The 21,793-nt window shown below is 42.6% G+C and overlaps 1 protein-coding gene across 1 annotated transcript in view; it reads left to right on the top strand.

Moving 5' to 3' along the window:
- frem2b (FRAS1 related extracellular matrix 2b) overlaps positions 1 to 21,793 on the top strand; it is a 76,873-nt gene that overhangs the window by 51,149 nt on the left and 3,931 nt on the right. The window contains exons 5-22 of the mRNA XM_083695643.1: positions 1,561 to 1,686; positions 1,839 to 2,090; positions 12,173 to 12,322; positions 13,280 to 13,489; positions 14,232 to 14,429; positions 14,534 to 14,698; positions 14,792 to 14,974; positions 15,072 to 15,202; positions 15,342 to 15,497; positions 15,857 to 16,160; positions 16,330 to 16,461; positions 16,780 to 17,111; positions 20,144 to 20,336; positions 20,507 to 20,611; positions 20,700 to 20,827; positions 20,943 to 21,077; positions 21,170 to 21,296; positions 21,432 to 21,619. Coding sequence (XP_083551769.1) covers positions 1,561 to 1,686; positions 1,839 to 2,090; positions 12,173 to 12,322; positions 13,280 to 13,489; positions 14,232 to 14,429; positions 14,534 to 14,698; positions 14,792 to 14,974; positions 15,072 to 15,202; positions 15,342 to 15,497; positions 15,857 to 16,160; positions 16,330 to 16,461; positions 16,780 to 17,111; positions 20,144 to 20,336; positions 20,507 to 20,611; positions 20,700 to 20,827; positions 20,943 to 21,077; positions 21,170 to 21,296; positions 21,432 to 21,619 — 3,215 coding nt within the window. The remainder of the gene's footprint in view (positions 1 to 1,560; positions 1,687 to 1,838; positions 2,091 to 12,172; positions 12,323 to 13,279; positions 13,490 to 14,231; positions 14,430 to 14,533; positions 14,699 to 14,791; positions 14,975 to 15,071; positions 15,203 to 15,341; positions 15,498 to 15,856; positions 16,161 to 16,329; positions 16,462 to 16,779; positions 17,112 to 20,143; positions 20,337 to 20,506; positions 20,612 to 20,699; positions 20,828 to 20,942; positions 21,078 to 21,169; positions 21,297 to 21,431; positions 21,620 to 21,793) is intronic.

The raw sequence follows: 21,793 nt of genomic DNA, 5'->3' as shown, positions 1-21,793 counted from the left end.
ATTCGTCTTCTTCAAAGGTGGTAGCTGGAGCATAAGGAGAGGGCCCTGCCGGTACTGAAATGATATAACCAAGTCTGATCAGTAGGGAACATGGCAGCTTGCAATTCAAATGCTAGCAAGCAGTGTGTCAGGAACCCATGACATACAACCAGATTAACATTATAGCGCTCCGGGGCAGGTAGTCATAAGTCTCTGCTTCACTGTCTAACAGCCTCTGGATGCACAGGTAGTGATGGGTTGATACCAGTCGCCACCTGACCCTGACTCTACTGGATGGCCACGGTGAGAGCTTGCATGTTGTCCATGACTTGTAGGAGTAGTTCTTCATACCTATCGACCGTGGCTCCTTGGATAGTCAGAGCGGTGCGTACTTGGTCTATCTCTGCTGGGTCCATGTTTGGATCTGTCAATGTTTTGCTTAATCCAGGCTTATAAGCTAAACAAATAATAATAATAATAATAATAATAATGCTGTAGGTCAAGTAAATTAAACCTGCTTTGAAGTTTACTGAAACCTACTGATGTGCAGTTAAAACAAACCTGCTTGATTCAGAATTCTGGAAACTGCACACACAGTTTAAGCAAACCTGCTTGGGACAATTTTCCAAAACGTGCTAATGTGCAGGTAAAGCAAACCTGCAAGTTTTTTAAACCTGTGGACGTGAAAGCAAACCTATTTTTAAAGAAGATTTGCTTTCCCTGCATGTTTGCAGGTTTATTGAAACCTGCAGGCATCCGCAGTTTTATAGGGGTCTGCCTACACATGCAATTTGCAGGTTACATTCATGAGGTTATTTTGACCACACACACAGTCACGTAAAGCAGAGTGGAGGAGGACAGGAGAGGAGAGGGAAGGGAAGGAGAGAGTCAGTAAACAGACTGGTAAAAGACAAACACATATTTTTTTGTTTATACGGACCAACTTTTATTGTTCTTCTTGGCATGCAAAAGCTACAATAATGAACTGGGCAAATATCACTTGGCTTATGCTATGAAAGTCTGTAGGTCACAAACTGCAGTATGTAAACACAACTGGAGACATTCATTTTTGGAGACAAGTGTCATTATGATTGCTAGCAAAAGAGACAGTGTAACAAATGAACAGTAAATTCCTGTAAATTACTCAATGTACTTTACCTGCAAGCTTAGTAACCCTTGGGCCAAATCAGAACATATTTACCATTCCTTAGCAACTGCTTAGATTTACTTACACTAGAAATCATAATGGTGACGTCTGTCTCCAAAAATGACGAGTGCCTCTAGGTATGTTTACATTCTGCAGTTTGTAACGTACAGACTTTTATAGCGTATTCACAAATATAGTTATAGTTCTCTATGTGAGCCACTGATGTTGAATATCATCTGGCACTCATAACTGTACTGTACTTGGATAAGAGCGATGACATTGCCTTGGCCAGATCAAGAAACACTCTTAAATAAATGAAAACACTCCTAAATAAATACTAAACACATTCAAGTATCCTCTACATATTCACATACAGTAAAGGTATGCAGTGAGTAGTATGTAATGGTATGGTATGTGCCATACTTTCTCTGCAGAGTCCACCGTGTTCATCCCCTCACCGACCTACTCCATAGAGGAGGACATTGGGGAGCTGCTGATCCCAGTGCACAGGAGTGGAGATATCAGTCAGGAGCTCATGGTCATCTGCTACACCCAGCAAGGTACAGAAGGATGACCCCTCAGTGACTTGTACAGAGTCTAACAATGTGTCCTTGACATTTGTGTTTGATATCATACTGCATCCAGTTTTAATGCCTTTTTAAGGTCAGATACCTAACAATTGTCTTGTGTCTATTGTCTTGTGTCCACCCAGTGTCAGCCACTGGCACCATCCCCACTACAGTGCTGTCCTACTCAGACTACATCTCCAGGCCAGAGGAGCACAACAGCATTCTGCGCTTTGACCCAGGGGAGACAGAGAAGCCCTGCCACATGGTGATAATCGATGACTCGCTGTATGAGGAAGAGGAGAGCTTCAATGTCACCCTCAGTATGCCCATGGGGGGCCGTCTTGGCCAGGAGTTCCCCTCAGCCAGAGTCACCATCCTGACTGATATGGACGATGGTAAGATGACCCTGCACCTTTGATACCTCTGGCCTGGAGGATATAACACCTGCAGTAACTGACCACCACAGTGATAACACATGTATTGGTAAAAAAAGGCAGGTTTTATGAAAAGTTAGGATGTTACTGTGTGACTCTCAGATCTGTGCAGTTAGTGAAACTCCTTTCCAGCATAGTTATGAGACATGAGGATGCCTAACACCAGTTCCTAACAAAACTTGTGTGGGTGTCTGGGGGGGTTTCTCCTGGAGTAATGTGCCATGGCTGACTTCAATAAAAGTTTCTTAGGAATTTGATTAAAAAAATACGTTTTTGTTAGTAAGCAAAGAGGCAGGGGTTCATAATATTAAAGAGAAGAATACACTTTAAATGTATTCATGAATGTTTTCAAAAGATTCTCAAATCTAAATTCAAGCGTGAACAAGAACAATAGCAATAACTCCTCATACAAAGGGAATTCATTACTTTACCTTTAGAAGGATGCTTTTGTTGGATGGGTTTTCATTTCTTCATTTCTTCATATATTTATAAAATTATGTATTTATCTATAGCACAGATAAATAGCATACTGTCTGTGTGTGTGTGTAAGTGTGTAAGTGTGTGTGTGTGTGTGTGTGTGTGTGTGTGTGTGTGTCTGTGTGTGTGTGTGTGTGTGTGTGTGTGTGTGTGTGTGTCTGTGTGTGTGTGTGTGTGTGTGTGTGTGTGTGTGTGTGTGTGTGTGTGTGTGTATGTGTGCATGTGTGTGTTGCTGGGGGGAAGCCCTTATCGCGTATCTGCAGGCTTAGACTGGAGGGTGATAGTCTCCCATATCTACCACCTCTTTGTTCACCGGCACCTTGTGGGCATTCCTCAGTTCTCTATCTCCCTGGCTATCTCAGGAAGTACTGCTGTGAAGGGGGACCCACTGAACGCAGGCAGGCAACAGTGGAGCTGAAAGGCCCAGTTTAATCGCTGAATCTTCGTTCAAAACTTCAGTTTGAAGAGAGATAATTGGGGTGATTCTTCGATAGCCTTACTGCATGAATTTAATTGAGTCATAAAAGTATGGTCATGGGAAAGCAAACATTTTTATGCAGATGATTAATGTTATTTAACCATGGCTAGATTAACCAGACTCAGAATCTCAGAGGGTTATGAGATGATCTGAGGAGTTACTGCCCTCAAACCTTACATTTCTCCTTAGCTCATCTGCCATGTGTATACTAAATGGGAGCCATTCTCCACTCCCTTGTGAAGAGAGGTTCTGGAAGATATCAATTGTTTTATTTTTAGTGTAGTGTAGTACATGTAAGGTATGATACATACAATAACATCCTTTCCCGTTGCATAAAAATTGCACATAATATTTTTCCAACAGTAGTTTTTTGTTTAGCTTTTTTTCTCTAAATACCCTGCTTTTGTAGAATACAAACCGTTTGATCTCTAGTCTTCACAAAGGTTGCAGGACACATTGCTCTTCCACTAGCTCTCATTTATTTACATACAAACCTCACTGAGTCCTAGACCTTAGTTACTGTACTATATTTCCTTATGCACATATTCCTAGGGGAGGTTGTTGCTGATTGACACTAGAACATATGTTAAACAGTGGGAAAAGGGTTAGTCTTAAGTGGTTTAACTCCATTACTCAGATTGTGTGCTCATACATATTAGTGGACTTGCTTCAGCAAGTCCAACTGTTCTTGCTCATACTTATTATTATTAGGGCTTGCTTCAGCAAATGTTAACGTGAAGGTCTATGGAAACCCAACCCAACTGTAAAATGTGTAAAAAAAATAATAAAAAAAATTGATCAACAACAATTGTAACTCCAAAAACATAATATCAAACTTAATATTGTGGAATGTTAATTTAGGGTTAGGGTTAGGGTTAGCATTATGTGAGCTCCTTTGTTACTGCAACTGCCCTGGAACTTTCAGGACTCATTCTCATAATGATTACACAACAATGCACTCTCTTGGCAACCAGTTCTACCCCAATAAAACCACCTTACACTATTTCTCTATCTATCTTACCTTACCTTCTTACCTTCTCTCCTCTATCAGCCTATATGCTACCCTCTGACCATCTTTTATCCATTGGTCCATTCTACTATGTCACTTTCTTCCAACTACCCAGCTTATCTTTCTATCATACACAGTTAACCATCTTTAAACTTTTACCACTACCAAAATAAGACTGCAAGCCCAGAAAGTTTCTTCTGGAACTATTATTTTATTATTTTAATTCGTCCGCCTGCTATCCTCCTACAACTTTTAAGCGATTCACACCAATCCAACTTTAAAACATGCAGAGACCTCTAATTCTCATTGCCTGCATTTATATTTTTCAAACTCATTATACTTTTGAAACTATTCAAACTTGAAAGTGCATATTTTAACATAGAGAAACCAAAATATTAAACATTTTTATCACCACTGCTCTTCCACCTTTCAAGCTATTTAAACCAATCCAACTGTAACATCTACCCGGATTATACCTATTAAACTATGAAGCTTTTTGTAACTCCAAAAAAAGGTGGAATGTTGATTTATGCCAACATTCTGTGAGCTCCTTTGTTACTGCAACTGCCATGAAACTTTTAAGACTGAAATAAAAACAGCATGAGACCTGCAGAACTCATTCTTAGAATGATTACACAACAATGCACCCGGTTCTACCCCAATAAAACCATCTTACAGTCGAACCTCTCTCTGGCTATCCTACAGTCTGACGATCCTCTCACTCTCACTTTCTTTCAACTGCTCTGCCATCATCCTTTCATCCTTTCATAACCCTATCTATCTATCTATCTATCTATCTATCTATCTATCTATCTATCTATCTATATCAAACCTTCTTTCATCTATCTTATCCTCTAACTGTCTTTTATCCATCTGTCCATCCTACTATCTCAATTTATTTGAACTACCCAGCTAATCTATCCATCTATCGTCCACAGTTAAATATCTTTAATATTTTCCCATTACCAAAATAAGACTGCAAGCCCACAAAGTTTCTTCTGGAACTTATTTTTGTAGTTATTATTATTCTGTCTGCTACTCGTCCTACTGCTTTGAAGCTATTCACACCAATCCAACTTTACCACGTGCAGAGATGTATACTTTGAGTTGCTTGTATTCTTTTTAACATATTCAGCTTTTTGTAACTCAAAAACTTAAAAACAATTTTGAGTTAGGCCAATATTGTGAGACCCCCATTGTTACTGTAACTGCCATGGAACATTCAGAACTCTTGAAAAAAACCCAGCAGGAGTCCTACAGTACAGAACACACCTCACTGAAACCACTCTCAACCATTTAACCCATCAACTACCACTCTCAAAAATGTGCTAACAACACCACAGTTGTAGGCCTGAAGAGTGACAACACAGCCTACAGGGAGGAGGTAAGATCCCTGGCAGAAAGGCGCCAGGACAACAACCTCTCCATCAACAGCAAATCTAAGAAGATGATCGTGGACTATAGGAAGAAGAAGGTGGGGTTGAAGTGGGAAGGGTCAGTAGCTTCAAGTTCCTTGGTGACCACATCATTGAGGACTTAAAATGGACCCATCACACCGGCACAGAGATCAAGACAGCACACCAGCGCCTGTTTTTCCTCAGACAGCTAAATAAATGTGGCATGGCCCCTCACATCCTCACCAACTTCTACAGATACACCATTGAGAGCATCTTGTCTGGCTGCATCACCGCCTGGTATGGCAGCTGTACAGCCTTCGACCACAAGGATCTGCAGAGGGTAGTGAAGACGGCTGTCCATTCAGTCCATACATCTACATCAGCCATTCAGGACATCTACACCAGGCGGTGTCTTAGGAAGGCCTGGAAGATCACCAAGGCCAATGACAATCTGTTCTTTTTGCTAGCATCTGGCAGACAGTACCGGTGCATCTGGTCTAAGACAGACAGATTTTGTGTAACTTGAGTTGCTTGAAAAAATATGTTTCATACCATTTATACTTTTTGAGCTTGTACTCGAATTTGCCTGAAATCGTATTAATTCCTATGGCCATTTGCTCTGCTCACTTTTTAATATTTTAAGCTTGACAATTCAACTATAAAATGTGTAGACTGACATGGATTTCTATAAGGACTTTTGGGCTCATATTTTATATTGTTTACATTTAAAATGAATTTCCTCTTACATCTTTTACTCAATCCAACTTTAAAATGTGTACCAAATGACCCTACTTAAAGAACTTCTATATAGACATTTGTGATACTATTTAGACTTTTTAAACATTAAGCACATTTACACTCTCTCTCTCTCTCTCTCTATCTATCTATCTATCTATCTATCTATCTATCTATCTATCTATCTATCTATCTATCTATATATATATGTATCTATCTATCTATTCATGTATCCATCTATCAGACTATCTGTAGTCCAAACCATCGTTTAACTACCAAAATAAGACTGCAAGCCCACAAAGTTTCTTAGGAACTTCCTTTTCTAGTTTTACCATAATGCCCCTTCGTGAGTAGAGGTAGACACACTTCAAGTTTGTGTGTGGATTTGTTTGACCTGCTGCAGGAAGAAAGAGGTAACATGCTTGGGATGGTTCCCTACTGTAGCTCCATCCGGTGTAACCTTAGATGGTGCACATGGACCTCTGACCCCTGCTGCTCCTGGGTAGATTCCCTCCAGACTGTCAGGAGGACAACTGTTGAGACGCTGAGTTAAAGTGTTATGCTTTTAATTGGGCACACAGGACTGTTCATGGTATTTTCCTGACGCCTTATCCTGCACAGAATATCACAGTGTTATTCAGAACAAAAATGTCTTAAATTCAGCAGGAAGTGTTTTACTAGTGAGGCTATTGAATATCTAAACAACCAGCTCCCTTGTCTTGGTCTTTATGAAAATAAGAGCCTTCCACTCTAATACATGTCTTTGCAATGGTTTGAGTGAATGTGAGTTAGTTTTTCTCCATTTCTGTATCATAATAGTTCTTCTCATTGTCAGTTAACTTTGCATTGATGTTTATATTTAGGGTCAAGGATGTGTGAGAGGCAGATAGAAAGGTAAATAAAGATTGTCCATAAGCACATTTAGATACGATAAGACACCCGAGTTTGCTCTGAAAGTGGTCTTTCAAAAACAAAGCTATGGTGTCAGTAGTTTAAGGCTGTTACAGGCAGCCAGCATTCATTGCCTGTCACTTGGCCCACTGAAATTCCTCCGTTTTCACTACCTCATAAGGGGCAACTGATTATGTGATCACCACACTACAGTCTCACCAAGGCGTACAATTTGAGACATTATGGCCAATGTTCCCACTGTGAAGTGAATTTCCCTGCTCTTTTGACTGACAATTGTGCTTCCCTTTGCTATTATAAAAACTGCCGTGTCTGTCGACCTTATCTAATTACATTCACAGACTGTAAAATAAATTAGCAATAGAATGTAAAAGAAATAAAACAGATGTTTCCAATGTATGGACTTCAGTTTCTTCCAGCAGGTTTTTTGCTTGTGGTCTAGAAAACTGGCATTGTTCTCTTCTTTTCTCCCACACAAGGTTTGGAGACAACAGGAGACAAGCCTTTATATGTCTCCCAGCCATGAAATTAGTTGTACTCAGACAAAGAGCCTCCAATGCCAACAATCTACAGCCAGTTTTATTCCTGCCTTATCTGAAATCATGTTTTCTTAGCCTCAGGCTTTGTCAGGGTGGCTGAACGACAGTCAGAATCTTCTTATGCATATCAGTTGGCAGGGAGTACCCATCTCATAAGGGTGACTTTGTGTAGCATGAATGGAAGAGGCAGGGAATAGCTCTCTTTTGTGGAGACTTGCTTTTTGTACATTTGTATTGTTATCTTATTTTTGAATCCTGATTCTGTCTGATGTCAAGAATTTGAGCAATAGGCAGAGAAAAACATTGCCTGAAGCTACTGACTGACAACCTGGCTAGTCCCCTTGCCAATGACGTGAGTACCTGAAACCTGATCAACTGTCTTAACACACACAAACACACACACACACACACACACACACACACACACACACACACACACACACACACACACACACACAGGATGAGGTAAGCCCGGTGTGGTGGCGCCTCCCAAGTGTACCTTGGATCAGGTGTTGAGGCTGTTTAAGGTGCCAGCATATGCTGAATAAATGGAACGTGAAGACTGGAGAGACTACAGATCTGGCTAGAGGTGGTGATCATGGAATGGACTGAGCACTGGTAGTGACATAGTAAATCGCTGCAAAGGGAGGAGAAGCAGACCACGGATCCCTTCTTTGGAAGGAAAAATACAGCAGTACATTCATTACTGCTGTTTGTTGAGCCATACCTCTGGGGATTCAATCTACACTCACTGGCCACTTTATTAGGTACACCTTGCTAGTACTGGGTTGGACCCCCTTTTGTAGCCCATCTGCTTCAAGGTTCAAGGTGTTGTGCATTCAGAGATGGTCTTCTGCATACCTTGGTTGTAACAAGTGGTTATTTAAGTTACTGTTGCCTTTCTATCATCTCGAACCAGTCTGGCCATTCTCCTATGACCTTTGGCATCAACAAGGTATTATCGCCCAGAGAACTGCCGCTCACTGGATATTTTCTCTTTTTCGGACCATTCTCTGTAAACCCTGGAGATGGTTGTGCGTGAAAATCCCAGTAGATCAGCAGTTTCTGAAACACTCAGACCAGCCCCTCTGGTACCAACAACTATGCCACGGTCACTTAAATCACCTTTCTTCCCCATTCTGATGCTCGGTTTGAACTCGAGCAGGTCATCTTGACCATGTCTACATGCCTAAATGCATTGAGTTGCTGCCATGTGATTGACTGATTAGATATTTGCGGTACAGAGCAGTTGAACAGGTGTACCTAATAAAGTGGCCGGTGAGTGTAAGTACAGTATGTAATCCTGGTTACTTTCCTCCACATATGAAAAAGATATGCAGTGGAGAGGGTACATGCAGTTGGGAGGTGTATAAAATGGCATTATTTCCCCACCCCTCTCATGTCTTGTACAAGTGGGTGTCTTTTGGGGTGGAGGTTGGGGCGGCACCTCTCCCTGCCAGTGAGGGGTCCCTGCTGTCCTCCCCAGGGTGGGCTGGGGTTTCAGCAGCTGCACCCTGTCCCATCAAACTGACCCTCTTCTGTCAAACTGCCCTCTGTTGTATTCCAGACCCAGCCCTCATTCAAATAGGTGAAGATGTAATGCTGGACATTCAGGAGGTGTGGTGACCCTCCTAACCAAGCAGCCAGATATCCCACAGAAATAAAGATATAGAGAAGAGTTTCTGAATAAAAAGGCTGTAATGTCTATCTGGCCACAGTGGCAAACCGGCAGTCATGACCTCATCAAGGGAGCGGATATTCTGCAGTCGGATCCACAATGGGGGATTCAGAGACATCCATCATCACACTGTTCTCCTGCATGCACAGACAGCTGTCCAGAAAATACCTAGCGTTTCCCCATGTGACGCCGGGGTGTGCAATCATTTCCACATCCATATATTTACAGTATACTGTAGGCCTGTCCGCTATGACTATGGAAGGACTTGTCTTCTCATGTAGAGGTAATTGCAGTTTAATATAGACTAAATTGCCTGTGCTAGCATCTAGGGAAGGTTTCGGTGGCGGGGGTTATAAAACCTAAGAATTTTTATTATTTACAGTCATGTATTTACAGTCTGGCGTCACTCGCCTGTAAATTTTGTGTTGGTCTTGTAGGTATGATTATTAGTGGTTTGAGAATGGGGCGGGTCTGCTCTGTGTACCCTGGAAGGGGATGAATGGGAGCTCTGAAATCTATCATTACGCCCCAACTGGATTCCTGGTCATTCTGATATGAGAAGATGTGCAAAATATTTTAAGGAATGATTGCCTTGGTAAAGCAAAGCCCTGTTTGAATGTTTAGTGTAATTTCTTTGTTCAAATTACTCCCACAGCTGGTAAATCATATCCTTGTATAATGTTGTGTTAAATATGCAGCTGCTCTTTGCTAGAGAAATTGTATTTGTCTTACACAGTAAGTAGAGGAGCAGCATCCCAGGCTCTATTAAATCTCCCCATTAGAAAAGCCACTTTGCACTGTGGGAATGCTATGTAAAGTTCAAGCATGATCAAGCAGCCAGTTTGAGTCCCCTTAGGGTATGTATCTCTCTGTGCGTCTTGCTTTGTGCTTATGCATATACAGTAATGAAGACAGATGCTAAGATTTACTCTGGCATATCCTTTGTTTTCTAACCATATCTATCAGAAGGCATTTAAAAAAGTAATACATCATGCTTACTCTAATGTATTCTAGGACATTATTGTACCTCCCCATCAAACACTGGTTTGTTTTTTCAAGATTATGAATGGACTCTTGCTGTCTGGTCAGGATATGAATAGGTAACAACATTAGTACTGTAGGTCTTAATCTGGCTAAACCTTCACTTGTGTTGTCTGCCTTTCAGGTAACACTAGACAACCTGGATGAGGGTGAGGTTAGCTTAGGTCTGTTAATGGGCCGTGGCCCTTTGAAGCACAATGTTTGTCTGCTGTACAAATCAACCTTATCTGATTACTGGGCCAGTGCTACAGGGTCCGGGTTCCTGGTTGCCAACCCCAGGCTAGTAGATCTGATTACTGCAGTAGCACGGAGACCCAAAGAAGGCAGCCAAACCTGCACTGTTTGATTTGTCTGTCGGGACAAACGCTGGTAGCTGCAAGCCCCTGAAGTGACACACACTCTTTGTCCATGGTCTATTCTCAACACAGATAAAGAAGGAAAAGTGTATGTTGTCCTGTGTGTGCACTTTGAGTTATCATTTCAACCACAAAGGTAATTTCTTACTTGGCTACTCTGTGAACCACAAAACCCAAGGCTTTGTCTACTAGAGAGACTTTTCCCTCAGGAGCTTGTCTTACTTGCAAATACTGTGAGATGATATCCAATTCTGAGTAAATTGTTTCAAAATGTTTCTGTATTCTTGGAGTGCAAGATCATTGTGAGGTATTGGAGAAGGTAATCCAGCCTTGGAGCTGTCTGAAAATTACAGTAATTATATCAGGCAGTTCTGTGTTGCATACACAATATGCTACACTTTCAGATGCTAAAAAAGTCTTATATAAGGATATCCAATCTTACCATATTTACATGGATTAAGTCAAGGCATCAAATAACATGAAAATGTACCTGTAGTTTGATACAGGTATGTATGTATTTTATAGATGTGTTTCTACAGAGGTATGTACACCCACTATTCGACTTGCTCACTGTTCTACTTCTGTGTCACTCAATGTAGAGATACATGCAGCCAAATACCAGACTGTACAGTAGGTGCAATATTCATTGTCATGGAAATCCATGGCCATCACCATTCACATGATTAATTTACTCATTTATTATGTCTCCAGTTTCTCTCTGAGGCTTTCATCCATATTCAAACTAGATTGATAGATCCAATAGATGGATATAATTCTGAGCCAGCAGTGGCCATTCTGGTTTTATGCAGAGGCTGCTTATTTTTGCAGAGCTTAAGTGGACCGTGACTGCACCTAGAGTTGAGGCTAAACTCCATCAACACCCTCTGTTTCTGAGTCAGTTGTAATGTTAGTTGACAGCACCTTCCCAAGAGGATAGACACTGAGAGCCAACCCTAAAGAGCCTTTTCACAGGCTGTACTCTACGTACAGTACATTACAGAGGGAGAGAGTGAGAGAGAATAACGGTGGGGGAGTTTGACAGGAGTGGAATCTCAGCTCATGGAAGCACTAATTGTAGACAGGCAGGTCTGGACTGGTACATCAATCCCTACATCTTCCAGACCTCCTGTCAGACCTCCTGTCTGCTTCACAGCCCCCTGCTCTATCAAAGTCCTCTACCAGGTTCTTAAGAACCAGCCAAGGAAATGGAGCTATGCCTTAAGGCTTTTAGTCTCTATACTGAACCTATACATGTTACTGATATATTTTTAAAAAAGCATCATACTGTAATTCAGGGGGCTTTGAAAATATTTTGAAGGGCTGGAATTACATGTTCAGAATAGTAGTGTTGACACCTTTCTGTGTTCTTTTCCCCATCTCCCTTCTCTGTTTCCTCCTTTCTTTTCCTCTCTTCTCTTCCAAAGCTCCTGTCTTCTACTTTGGGGACACAGACTACCATGTGGATGAGAGTGCTGGCTACGTGGAGGTCCGGGTGTGGAGGACAGGCACTGACCTATCTAAAACTGGCACAGTCACTGTGCGCTCAAGAAAAACAGACCCTGTTTCTGCTGAAGGTAAGTGTCCCACTGGTCTCTTACAACAGGCTGGCTTTATCAGTCTACCTCAGTTGGGATAAGCTTAAGAAAAAGAAAGCCAATGGAACAATAGACAGTACGCCTGTGTTTTACAAACACAAGCCCAGAATAGAAGTGAAGGCTGGATTTGTTGGGATGTTATATGACCTGTGGAATGTAAACAGTAGGGTGTGTGTGTGTGTGTGTGTGTGTGTGTGTGTGTGTGTGTGTGTGTGTGTGTGTGTGTGTGTGTGTGTGTGTGTGTGTGTGTGTGTGTGTGTGTGTGTGTGTGTGTGTGTGTGTGTGTGTGTGTGTGTGTGTGTGTGTGTGTGTGTGTGTGTGTGTGTGTGGTGGGGGGGAGTGGGAAGGGGGAGGGGGGGGTACTGTACATGTCAGTGAGCTCTAACGGGATAAAGGTGGTTTGAGTGAAGGTAGAGCCTGAGGAATGCACACTAAATCTCTCACACACTCTGGTGTTTAAGAAAGAGCTTTAGGCTAAGCCTGGAGTCTATCTCCTTAAACCTCCCATACAGCCACTGTGATATCTTCTGATGCTAAGTTGCCTGTATCAAAATGTTTTTTCCTGTGGTATCTAATCTTGCACAGCTCAGTGTAAATGGACACACATAGTTAGAGTCATAAGTACATGCAAAAAGCCAACAGTGTAAAGTCATCAACACGCTGCCTCTACAAAGACAAGCAAATTAATAACCTGATTGCGCCTGTGGAGATATTAAGTGTCTCCCACGACTACACCCTTAAACAGCAAATTCAAATTGCTCATTACTATCTACTGTAAGTGAGAAATTAACATTTGGTTCTTTCATCTCACTCACAGGCAATCATTCACGAGTAAATTATGCTGTAGTGGTGTTGAAATAAGTGTACTGTACATACTTTACGTTCAGTATACACTCTGCCATGTGAAACTCTGTTGACTTGTTTCTGGTTCTTCAGCTGGTCTGGACTATGTGGGGATCAGCCGGAACCTGGACTTTGCCCCTGGGGTCAACATGCAGATGTTCCGTGTGACCATCCTGGATGACCTGGGCCAGCCGATGCTGGAAGGTCCAGAGAGGTTTGAGTTGGTTCTCCGCATGCCCATGAATGGCATCCTGGGTGAACCAGGAAAGGCCACCATCTTCATCAACGACTCTGTCTCTGACTGTGAGTGACAGCCAAAGTTACAATCTATCTGGTTATCTATCATAGTAATAATGATTCTACCACTACCACTACTACTACTTCTACTACTACTACTACTACTACTACTACTACTACTGCTACTACTACGACTACTACTACTACTACTAGTACTACTAATGATATTGACAATAATAACAATAATGATAGTAATAGCAATAGCAATAACAATAGTCATAGTCATATCTGTATAGCACATTTTAAAATACAGAGAAATCTCAAGACGCTTCACAATAAGTACAATTGTGTAAAAGTGCTACAATTTGGACACACTAATAATGGAACGAGCTTAGTTCAGTCAGGACACTCTAAGTCAGTGCTAGCTGTCTGTCAGGTGACAGATAAGCTCTTTACACCTGACACAATCATATGTTACTATGTTGATATGGTGGCCTATTTAGGTGGTCAGTCTATACACCTCTGTATAGCCTGCAATATTGTTGCTGGTACTGTTGGTCATGATCAGTGACCATAGTGCTGTGAGAGTGTTGCTATTGTTTTTGTTCCCACCACCACCCCCAGCCCCCACCTACGTTGGTTCTGCTTTGTCTGTATCAGGGGGTTGACATATTTTATTTTCAATAGATGGCTAAACTAAGACTTGAGTGTTCCTTACTGAAACATAGTTAATGAAAAAAAAAAAAAAAAAAAAAAACAGAGATGATTTTAGATGATTGGTTCATTGATTTGTTTCTGCTTTTGTCAGTGCCCAAGGTCCAGTTCCGGGACGCTATGTACATAGGCAATGAGAACTCCGGGGAGATCTCAGCCATTGTGTACCGCAGCGGGGATATCAGCTACAAGTCCACAGTGCGCTGCTACAGCAGGCAGGGAACTGCACAGGTCATGATGGACTTCAATGAGAGGCCCAACACTGATGCCTCCATCATCACCTTCCTACCAGGTACCCACTCAAACTTTTGTAATTTTTCCCCATTAATCATTATGAAGCACTTCAAACTGTTTGTTAGTTTAGTTGATAACCCCCTCCTCTTTCTCTGTCCTCAGGGGAGGTGGAGAAGCCTTGTGTCTTGTCACTGGTGGATGACACAGAACATGAGGAAGATGAGGAGCTGCGTCTGGTGTTGGGGATACCCAGGAGCGAGTCTCCATTTGGGGCGTCCATAGGGGCACTGAATGAGACTCTTATCAAAATAAAGGACAATGCAGACAGTAAGACTGTTTTGTCTGTGACTTTTACTTAGCTATTCAACTACCACACTGCTTTTTTTTTACCTCAGTTTCAATCTCTCCATGCGTTCTCAGAAGCCATTATCAAGTTTGGAGAGACCAAGTTCAGTGTGAGTGAGCCCAAGAAGGCGGGGCAGGTGTCTGTGGTGAAGATCCCTGTCCTCCGTGTGGGTGACGCCTCCAAAGTGTCTGTGGTGCGAATACACACCAAGGATGGTTCTGCCACATCTGGAGAGGACTACCATCCCATATCTGAGGGTAAAATCCCACATATCAAATGTTAAATCAAGTAAAAAAGCTCTTAGTATGCAATATTTGGTGATGGATCACTGAGAGACCTCCTGTATATCTCTAGATATTGCGTTCAAGGAGGGCGACACTGAGCACTTTGTGGAGGTGGAGATTTTATTTGATGGGGTTCGAGAGATGAGGGAAGCCTTCACAGTCCACCTGAAACCTGATGAGAACATGGTGGCAGAGACTCAGGTGGGGACTTGACCACTTTCTAGATCTGCCTCTAGCTGTTGTAGACGAAAGAGTAATGGAATTTCAGCACTTTTCAAATGTCATATGTACATTTGCTCACCATCGACTAATGTAAATCTTGACTCTGGCCAATCGCCAGATGAACAAAGCCATCATCTACATTGAGGAAACCAACAGCATGGCGGACGTCACCTTCCCCTCCGTGCCCCTGGTGGTGTCCCTGCTGCAGTACGATGACACCAGCAGGACCAGGGACTCCCTCCCTCTTGCAGGTTATCCTGTTGTCTGTGTCACGGTAAGTCCAAGCTGCGCATGGTGATGCTTTACAGTATATGCTGTCTTCTTCTCACTCATTTGCTTACCTAATGAATCCTTCAAAGGATTCCTCTATCAATCGTGTATTGAAGCACAGGTAAATTATGCTAATGATTACTTAGATACATGTTGCTTGATACACTGCTCAGGGAGAGGCCAGAGGGAGCTTTTTAATGTGGTGTCATAGTCCCTTGAGGACCCTTGTTGCCCTTATACATGTGCTGGAACTCTGTGATAACAACATTATTAACATTTTATTGTTATTAATTGCTTTGTAATTACGTAGTATTGTGGTTGAGCGGTTTGTGTTATTACACAGTATCTCTGTTCCCTTTTCAGGCCTGTAACCCCAAATATCCAGACTACGACAAGACTGGCTCCATCTGTGTCAGTGAGCACATCAACAACACACTAACACGCTACCGCTGGCTGGTCAGTGCCCCCACAGGCCCTGACGGCGTAACCAGCCCCATGAGGGAGGTGGACTTTGACACCTTCTTCACCTCGTCCAAGCTCATCACCCTGGACTCAGTGTACTTCCAGGCAGGCTCGCGGGTCCAGTGTGCAGCCCGAGCGGTCAGCTCAAACGGGGACGAGGGGCTGGAGCTCAGCAGCTCCGTAGTGTCCATCAGTGTGGATGAGGGTGAGTGGACACCTGATTAACACACATCAGAGATCTTAAAAAACACTACTCAGAGGTTATATGTGTTTCAGTGCTTGGTTTTCTTGCTCTAGACATCAAAACAAAAACTTTAATGTTGGTTGATAAGGTTTGAAAACAGGTATGATGTGTGTTTATGTTGTGGTTACAGGAATGTGCCAGCCACGCGTTGTGGGCACGGTGGGTGCTGAACCCTTCTCTGCCAAGCTGCGTTACACAGGAGCAGAAGATCCAGACCACCCCAACCTCATCAAGCTGACTGTCACCATGCCCCACATCGATGGTGAGGACCACAAAGAGGGATCATTTCTGACCCACATTCTGATATCAGTGAAAAGATAAATGCTGTAATCTCAATCAACGGTTTTCACAACACTTTAAAAGCACATTGCCTCTCATATCTCACAGAGCGATAAGACTTTCTCTGAATACTTTGTATCATAAACAAGAAAATGATCACAGCTCCTAGATTCTCTCTCTATCTCTATTCATGATCCTTTCTTCTTATTCTCAGTGCTTTGGTACAGTATTCTCTTTCTAAGACTATGCGTTGTACTGTAGCTCATCCTCTGTCTGATTCCTCTGTTACCTTTTCTCTTAGGTATGCTACCTGTGGTGTCCTCTCGCCCCCTGTCTAACTTTGAGCTGACGCTGAGCCCTGATGGCACCCGTGTGGGTAACCATCGCTGCTCCAACCTGCTGGACTATACTGAAGTCAGAACTCGCTATGGTTTCCTCTCTGACGCCACCAAGAACCCTGAGGTGATCGGAGAGACTTCCCCCTACCAGTACAGTGCCCCCCTTAGGGGCTCGAGCACACTGCGGTTCTACAGGAACCTCAACCTGGAGGCCTGCCTGTGGGAGTTTGTCAGCTACTATGACATGTCTGAGCTGCTCAGCGACTGTGGGGGCACCATTGGCACTGACGGACAGGTGAGCAGCTCCAACCCCTCTCCCAATCACTACTCACCCATGACTCTAAACTGACCAATAGAAAATCACCTTGGGAAAGTTGTGTCATGTATAAAGCAGTACAATGCATTCCTGCTTTAGGAATGTAGAATTCAGTATTTTATGGCCAGTTCTTTCCTATAACAGTTCTTGTTATTTTTCTTCTCCATGGGCCCTCCTGGACTTCCAATCAAATATAATCATTTACAACCACATTAAAAAGCTCCCTCTGGCCTCTCACTGAGAGGCCCCTGTGTACATATCCACCAGTGGAGTAGTCATCCATTATTGTGAGGATTCCCATGTTAACCTTTACAGTAATGGCTAACCCAACACCTTTGTTTTATGGATTCCCGAAACTCCTGGTGGAACCTGTTATTTGTCTTGTCGAAATGGCCAAAATCACAAGAGCATCATAAAAAGCCTCACACAGTCTGTTCTTTTCTGTGGTCTTTTTTTACAGCTGTTGGACTCAGACAGGAGCAGCCCTTAAACCCCTCTCTGTGCCCTCCCTGCACACATGCCTCACTGCTCCTCTCATTTGCATTCACCTTGGAAACCCACTCTATTAGTTCACTTGCAGTTAATTAAAATAGACTGCCGTCATAAAGCAGGGCCAGGAGAGTGCAAGGGGCACGTTATGGTAAAGATTCCTCTCAGCAGATGCCCCCCTGCTGTAGATTATCAACCCAAACACAGTGTTGCATCATTCATGTGCGTCAGGGTAGAGCTCTGGTTGAATATTTACCAGAAGACCCTTTATTGCTTTAGGGGAGTGGGAGTACTATAGGTGGGCTCAGTGGTTTGATTGATAGTTTGAGGGTCTTGTTCTGCCTGTCTTCAGGTTTATACTAATAATGCATTACTCTGGTGATTGCTGTCCCTTCTCTTGCAAGCGGAGCACTGTTGGTATTGGCTATTTACATGTGACTGCAGTTTCTGGGTTTTTTTGTTTTGTTTTTTTAAGCAAGCAATAAACATGCTTTGATTAGCGGTGTTCTTAAAAAGTTTGGGTTTACTTCAGACCACAGGGATATCTAAAGGACAGAAATTAACAGTGCATACACATTATAGTCATAATGTAGTGTATGATAAACTAACTACTGACCTTCTGGTGTTTATACATTGACGTTGAACAGACCCCACCAGTGGAGACTGGTGGAGGCAGAAATCGGAGGACAAACTCTTGCATAATTCCATGCAATGAGCCCGTCCTCCGATTTCTACCTACACCAGCCTCCACTGGACCCCATAGAATATCAATGTCATTTAGACTTGATTCAGTGAGCAGCTATTTTAAAGAGAATTTCCATTTTGCAAAATGAAAGGAAATGTGACTGCAAATGGAAATTGTTCTTGTTTTAACTGAGCAAACTCTAAATAGGTCTTCTTATACAGTTTACCGCCATCATTTTGACTGATGTAGTACTGAATTTAGCCACTTTGTCTATGTTGAAACTGAAATAAATTGATATTCTAGCAAGGCACAGTTTTGTGCAAGAGGTTGGATTAAATCAACACTTTGATACCTGATAGACCTTGATTCAGAGTCTGCTTTGCACACTTGTTTCACTTGGTCAACAGCCTATACCCGCAGTCTGCAGATTGTCACTAGCTGTAGTGTAAAGTTGCTAGCAGCAATTTATAATGTGTTGCTAAATAAGACAGTGACTATAGGTTGAGAGAGAATTGGGGTTTAAACTTTACAGCATCACTTAAAGTTGAAAAAAATAGATAAAGAAGCACTTTAGGTTTAGCCTCCCATACCTTCATACTTCATACCATCTAGCCCTTCTTTTCTTAGCTTTTTCCCTATAGGGCAGAGTAATATAAGACCTACTGTTGGGTATGCTTGTGCAATTCAAAAATATGCAAGATAATGCATTGAGGGGTGTAGTATAGCCACTGTATCCAGTATGTTTGTTATGTTGCCATGGTTATTAGTAATCATTAACCATAGCTGAAGGTCTATCAGTTCAGAGAGAGGAGCAGCACAGATTAGATATCACTCTATGGAAGTGAACTGTATGCACCCCTGCTTCAGTGTGGCCAGGTGTAATGTAACAGACACAGTGAACAGAGGAACATAACTCTGATTCCTGATTGACCTGTGACCTGAGTGGTCCTTAGTGGCCTGACTGTCTAGCTGGCCGACTGAGAGGAGAGGAGACAGCCAGACGCAGGCCTGGGGCCAGTGTCATGGTGAAAAGCTTTGTGCCCAGCTTAACAGGACCACAGGAATCCATTACATCCCAGCATGCAGTGTCAGGGACCAAACAGCAAATAATTTGCCTGAGCTCTCTGCGCCCAAGGCGTAGGCACGTCTTCACACGAACACAGAGCTAGTGTAGGCAGGTACCTCTCACAGAGGTCAGAGGATGGTGCATATATCTTCAAGATCTCTCACAGACTGTGCCTTTGTCTCACTGTGGTCTAACTTTTGTTTTTGGGGTATGATCAGCATTGCAAATCCATAACTTGTATTCATATGATATTTATTGATACAGTGATTAACTTCAGTATGGCATCATTTTGTTGTCATTGTTGACATAGCAATGAAATAACACAACAAAATAATGCATCATCATTTGGAAATGTAATGGTTTGCTATTGCAATATATCTTAATTAAACTGTGTTGAAAAGACAGTTCCTTCTGGAATGTTTCCAAGGAAATTCCAGAGTCAATGTAAACCCACTTATGGAAAATGTAAAAGCTCTACAGCACAGTCTTGTGCAGTACTGTATACAACTATATTAAGTGGTATTATGAGGTCTACTGGAAATACTATTCACAGATAACACTACATATAAAATTAAGCACTGACAAGCCATTGTAATGCCATGTATCTGTTACAGTACCTACTATCTTTATTCCATAAACAATTAAATGTATCTATAGAATAGATGTTTACTACTCTGTTATAGTAGTTAGGGTTAGGGTTAGATCATCGGGTTATGATCAGAGACACATTTTAAGTGCCTACAGTTTCATGCCTTTTTCTTGTGATTGTAGGTGCTGAACCTAGTCCAGTCGTATGTGACTCTACGGGTCCCCCTGCATGTGTCCTATGTGTTCCACTCTCCAGTGGGAGCAGGAGGCTGGCAACACTTCGACCTGCAGTCGGAGCTGCGGCTCACCTTCGTGTACGACACCGCCATCTTATGGAGAGATGGTATCGGCAGCCCTCCAGAGGCAGAGCTGCAAGGCAAATGTCTCCTGCTTGTTTGACTTGTGAATGAATGAATGAATGATGTGACTGAATTATCAGTGGTGTAAGCTACAATATGATCATTGATGTATTTACAAAGTAGTCCCCTCATTATTCTGAGGGGAAATGTTAAAGTGCTCAATGTGAGACATGGCTTTGATTTACAGGTGCCCTATATCCAACCAGCATGCGTATCAATGAGCAGGGACGTCTGGTGGTCAACTTCCGCACTGAGGCTCGATTCAGTGGCCTGTTTGTGATATCACACCCTGGTAAGTTCTCCTACTTTAAAACATGATCTACTTTAGCTGTCCCTCCGTTATTCATGTGATTGAAATGGTGGCTGTTGTTGTATCCCAGCCTCTTCCCTGTCCTCCATGATCATGTGTGCGGACCATCCTGGTCTGACCTTTAACCTGAGCCTTGTGAGGAGTGAGCCCAGATATAACCAACCCATGCAGCAGTGGACCTTTATCTCCGACTTTGCTGTAAGGAACCATATTCTCTATCTCTTTACATGTGTAACTGTGTCCTGAGCATAATCATTGTCTAGAATACATATTCACCACTGTCCTATGTGTGTTTGGCTGTGCCCTCCTCCAGGTTCGTGATTACTCTGGCACCTACACAGTGAAGCTGGTTCCCTGCACATCTCCATCCAGTCTGGAGTACACCATCCCCCCTGTCTGCAACCCCAGAGAGCCTGTCACCTTTGACCTGGACATCCGCTTCCAGCAGGTGACATTACCTCATCATGTGACCTGTTTAGAGGTCCTGTGTGTATAATTACCCCCCTCCTGGATGATAATACTGGTATGTTTCCTTTCCAGGTGAGCGATCCTGTGGCGGCTGAGTTCAGCCTGAACACCCAGATGGTGCTGCTGTCTAAAAGGACCTTGTGGCTGTCTGATGGCTCCATGGGCTTTGGACAGGAGAGTGACACGGCTTTCTCACAAGGTAAAGCAACCACACATAGTTCTGTTACCCAGTTGAGCCAACAATATATTTAAGTGTTTAAGTGTATGTACCTATGTTCTGTGCCTTGTTAACCATGTCATTCATGGTATTAACCTACATGTTATCTTCAAACAGGGGATATAATCTACAGCCGAGTGATGGTGGATCCAGTGCAGAATCTGGGCGACTCCTTCATCTGTAGCATTGAGAAAGTCTTCCTGTGTACGGGAGCAGATGGATATGTCCCCAAATATAACCCTGACAAATTTGAATTTGGCTGTCTGGCTGATGCTGCATCCTTACTCTACAGATTCAAGATCATTGTACGTATTGTAGGGTGTCCAATCAAAAACCCTCTAAGAAAGCCAATGATCCAAACTGCATGTCACTATCATAATCCATTCAAAAGTTATTGGAGTGTTTACCCTTGAAGGATGGCCAAAATTAGGGTGACTAAATCAATAGAGGCCAGAAAAAAAGTGGATCCCAAAGCAAAA

This window comes from Argentina silus (assembly GCF_951799395.1).
Source record: "Argentina silus genome assembly, chromosome: X".
Taxonomy (NCBI): Eukaryota; Metazoa; Chordata; class Actinopteri; order Argentiniformes; family Argentinidae; genus Argentina; species Argentina silus.
The sequence above is the reverse complement of the archived record's forward strand: the minus strand, read 5'-3'. Positions and strand labels throughout refer to the sequence as shown.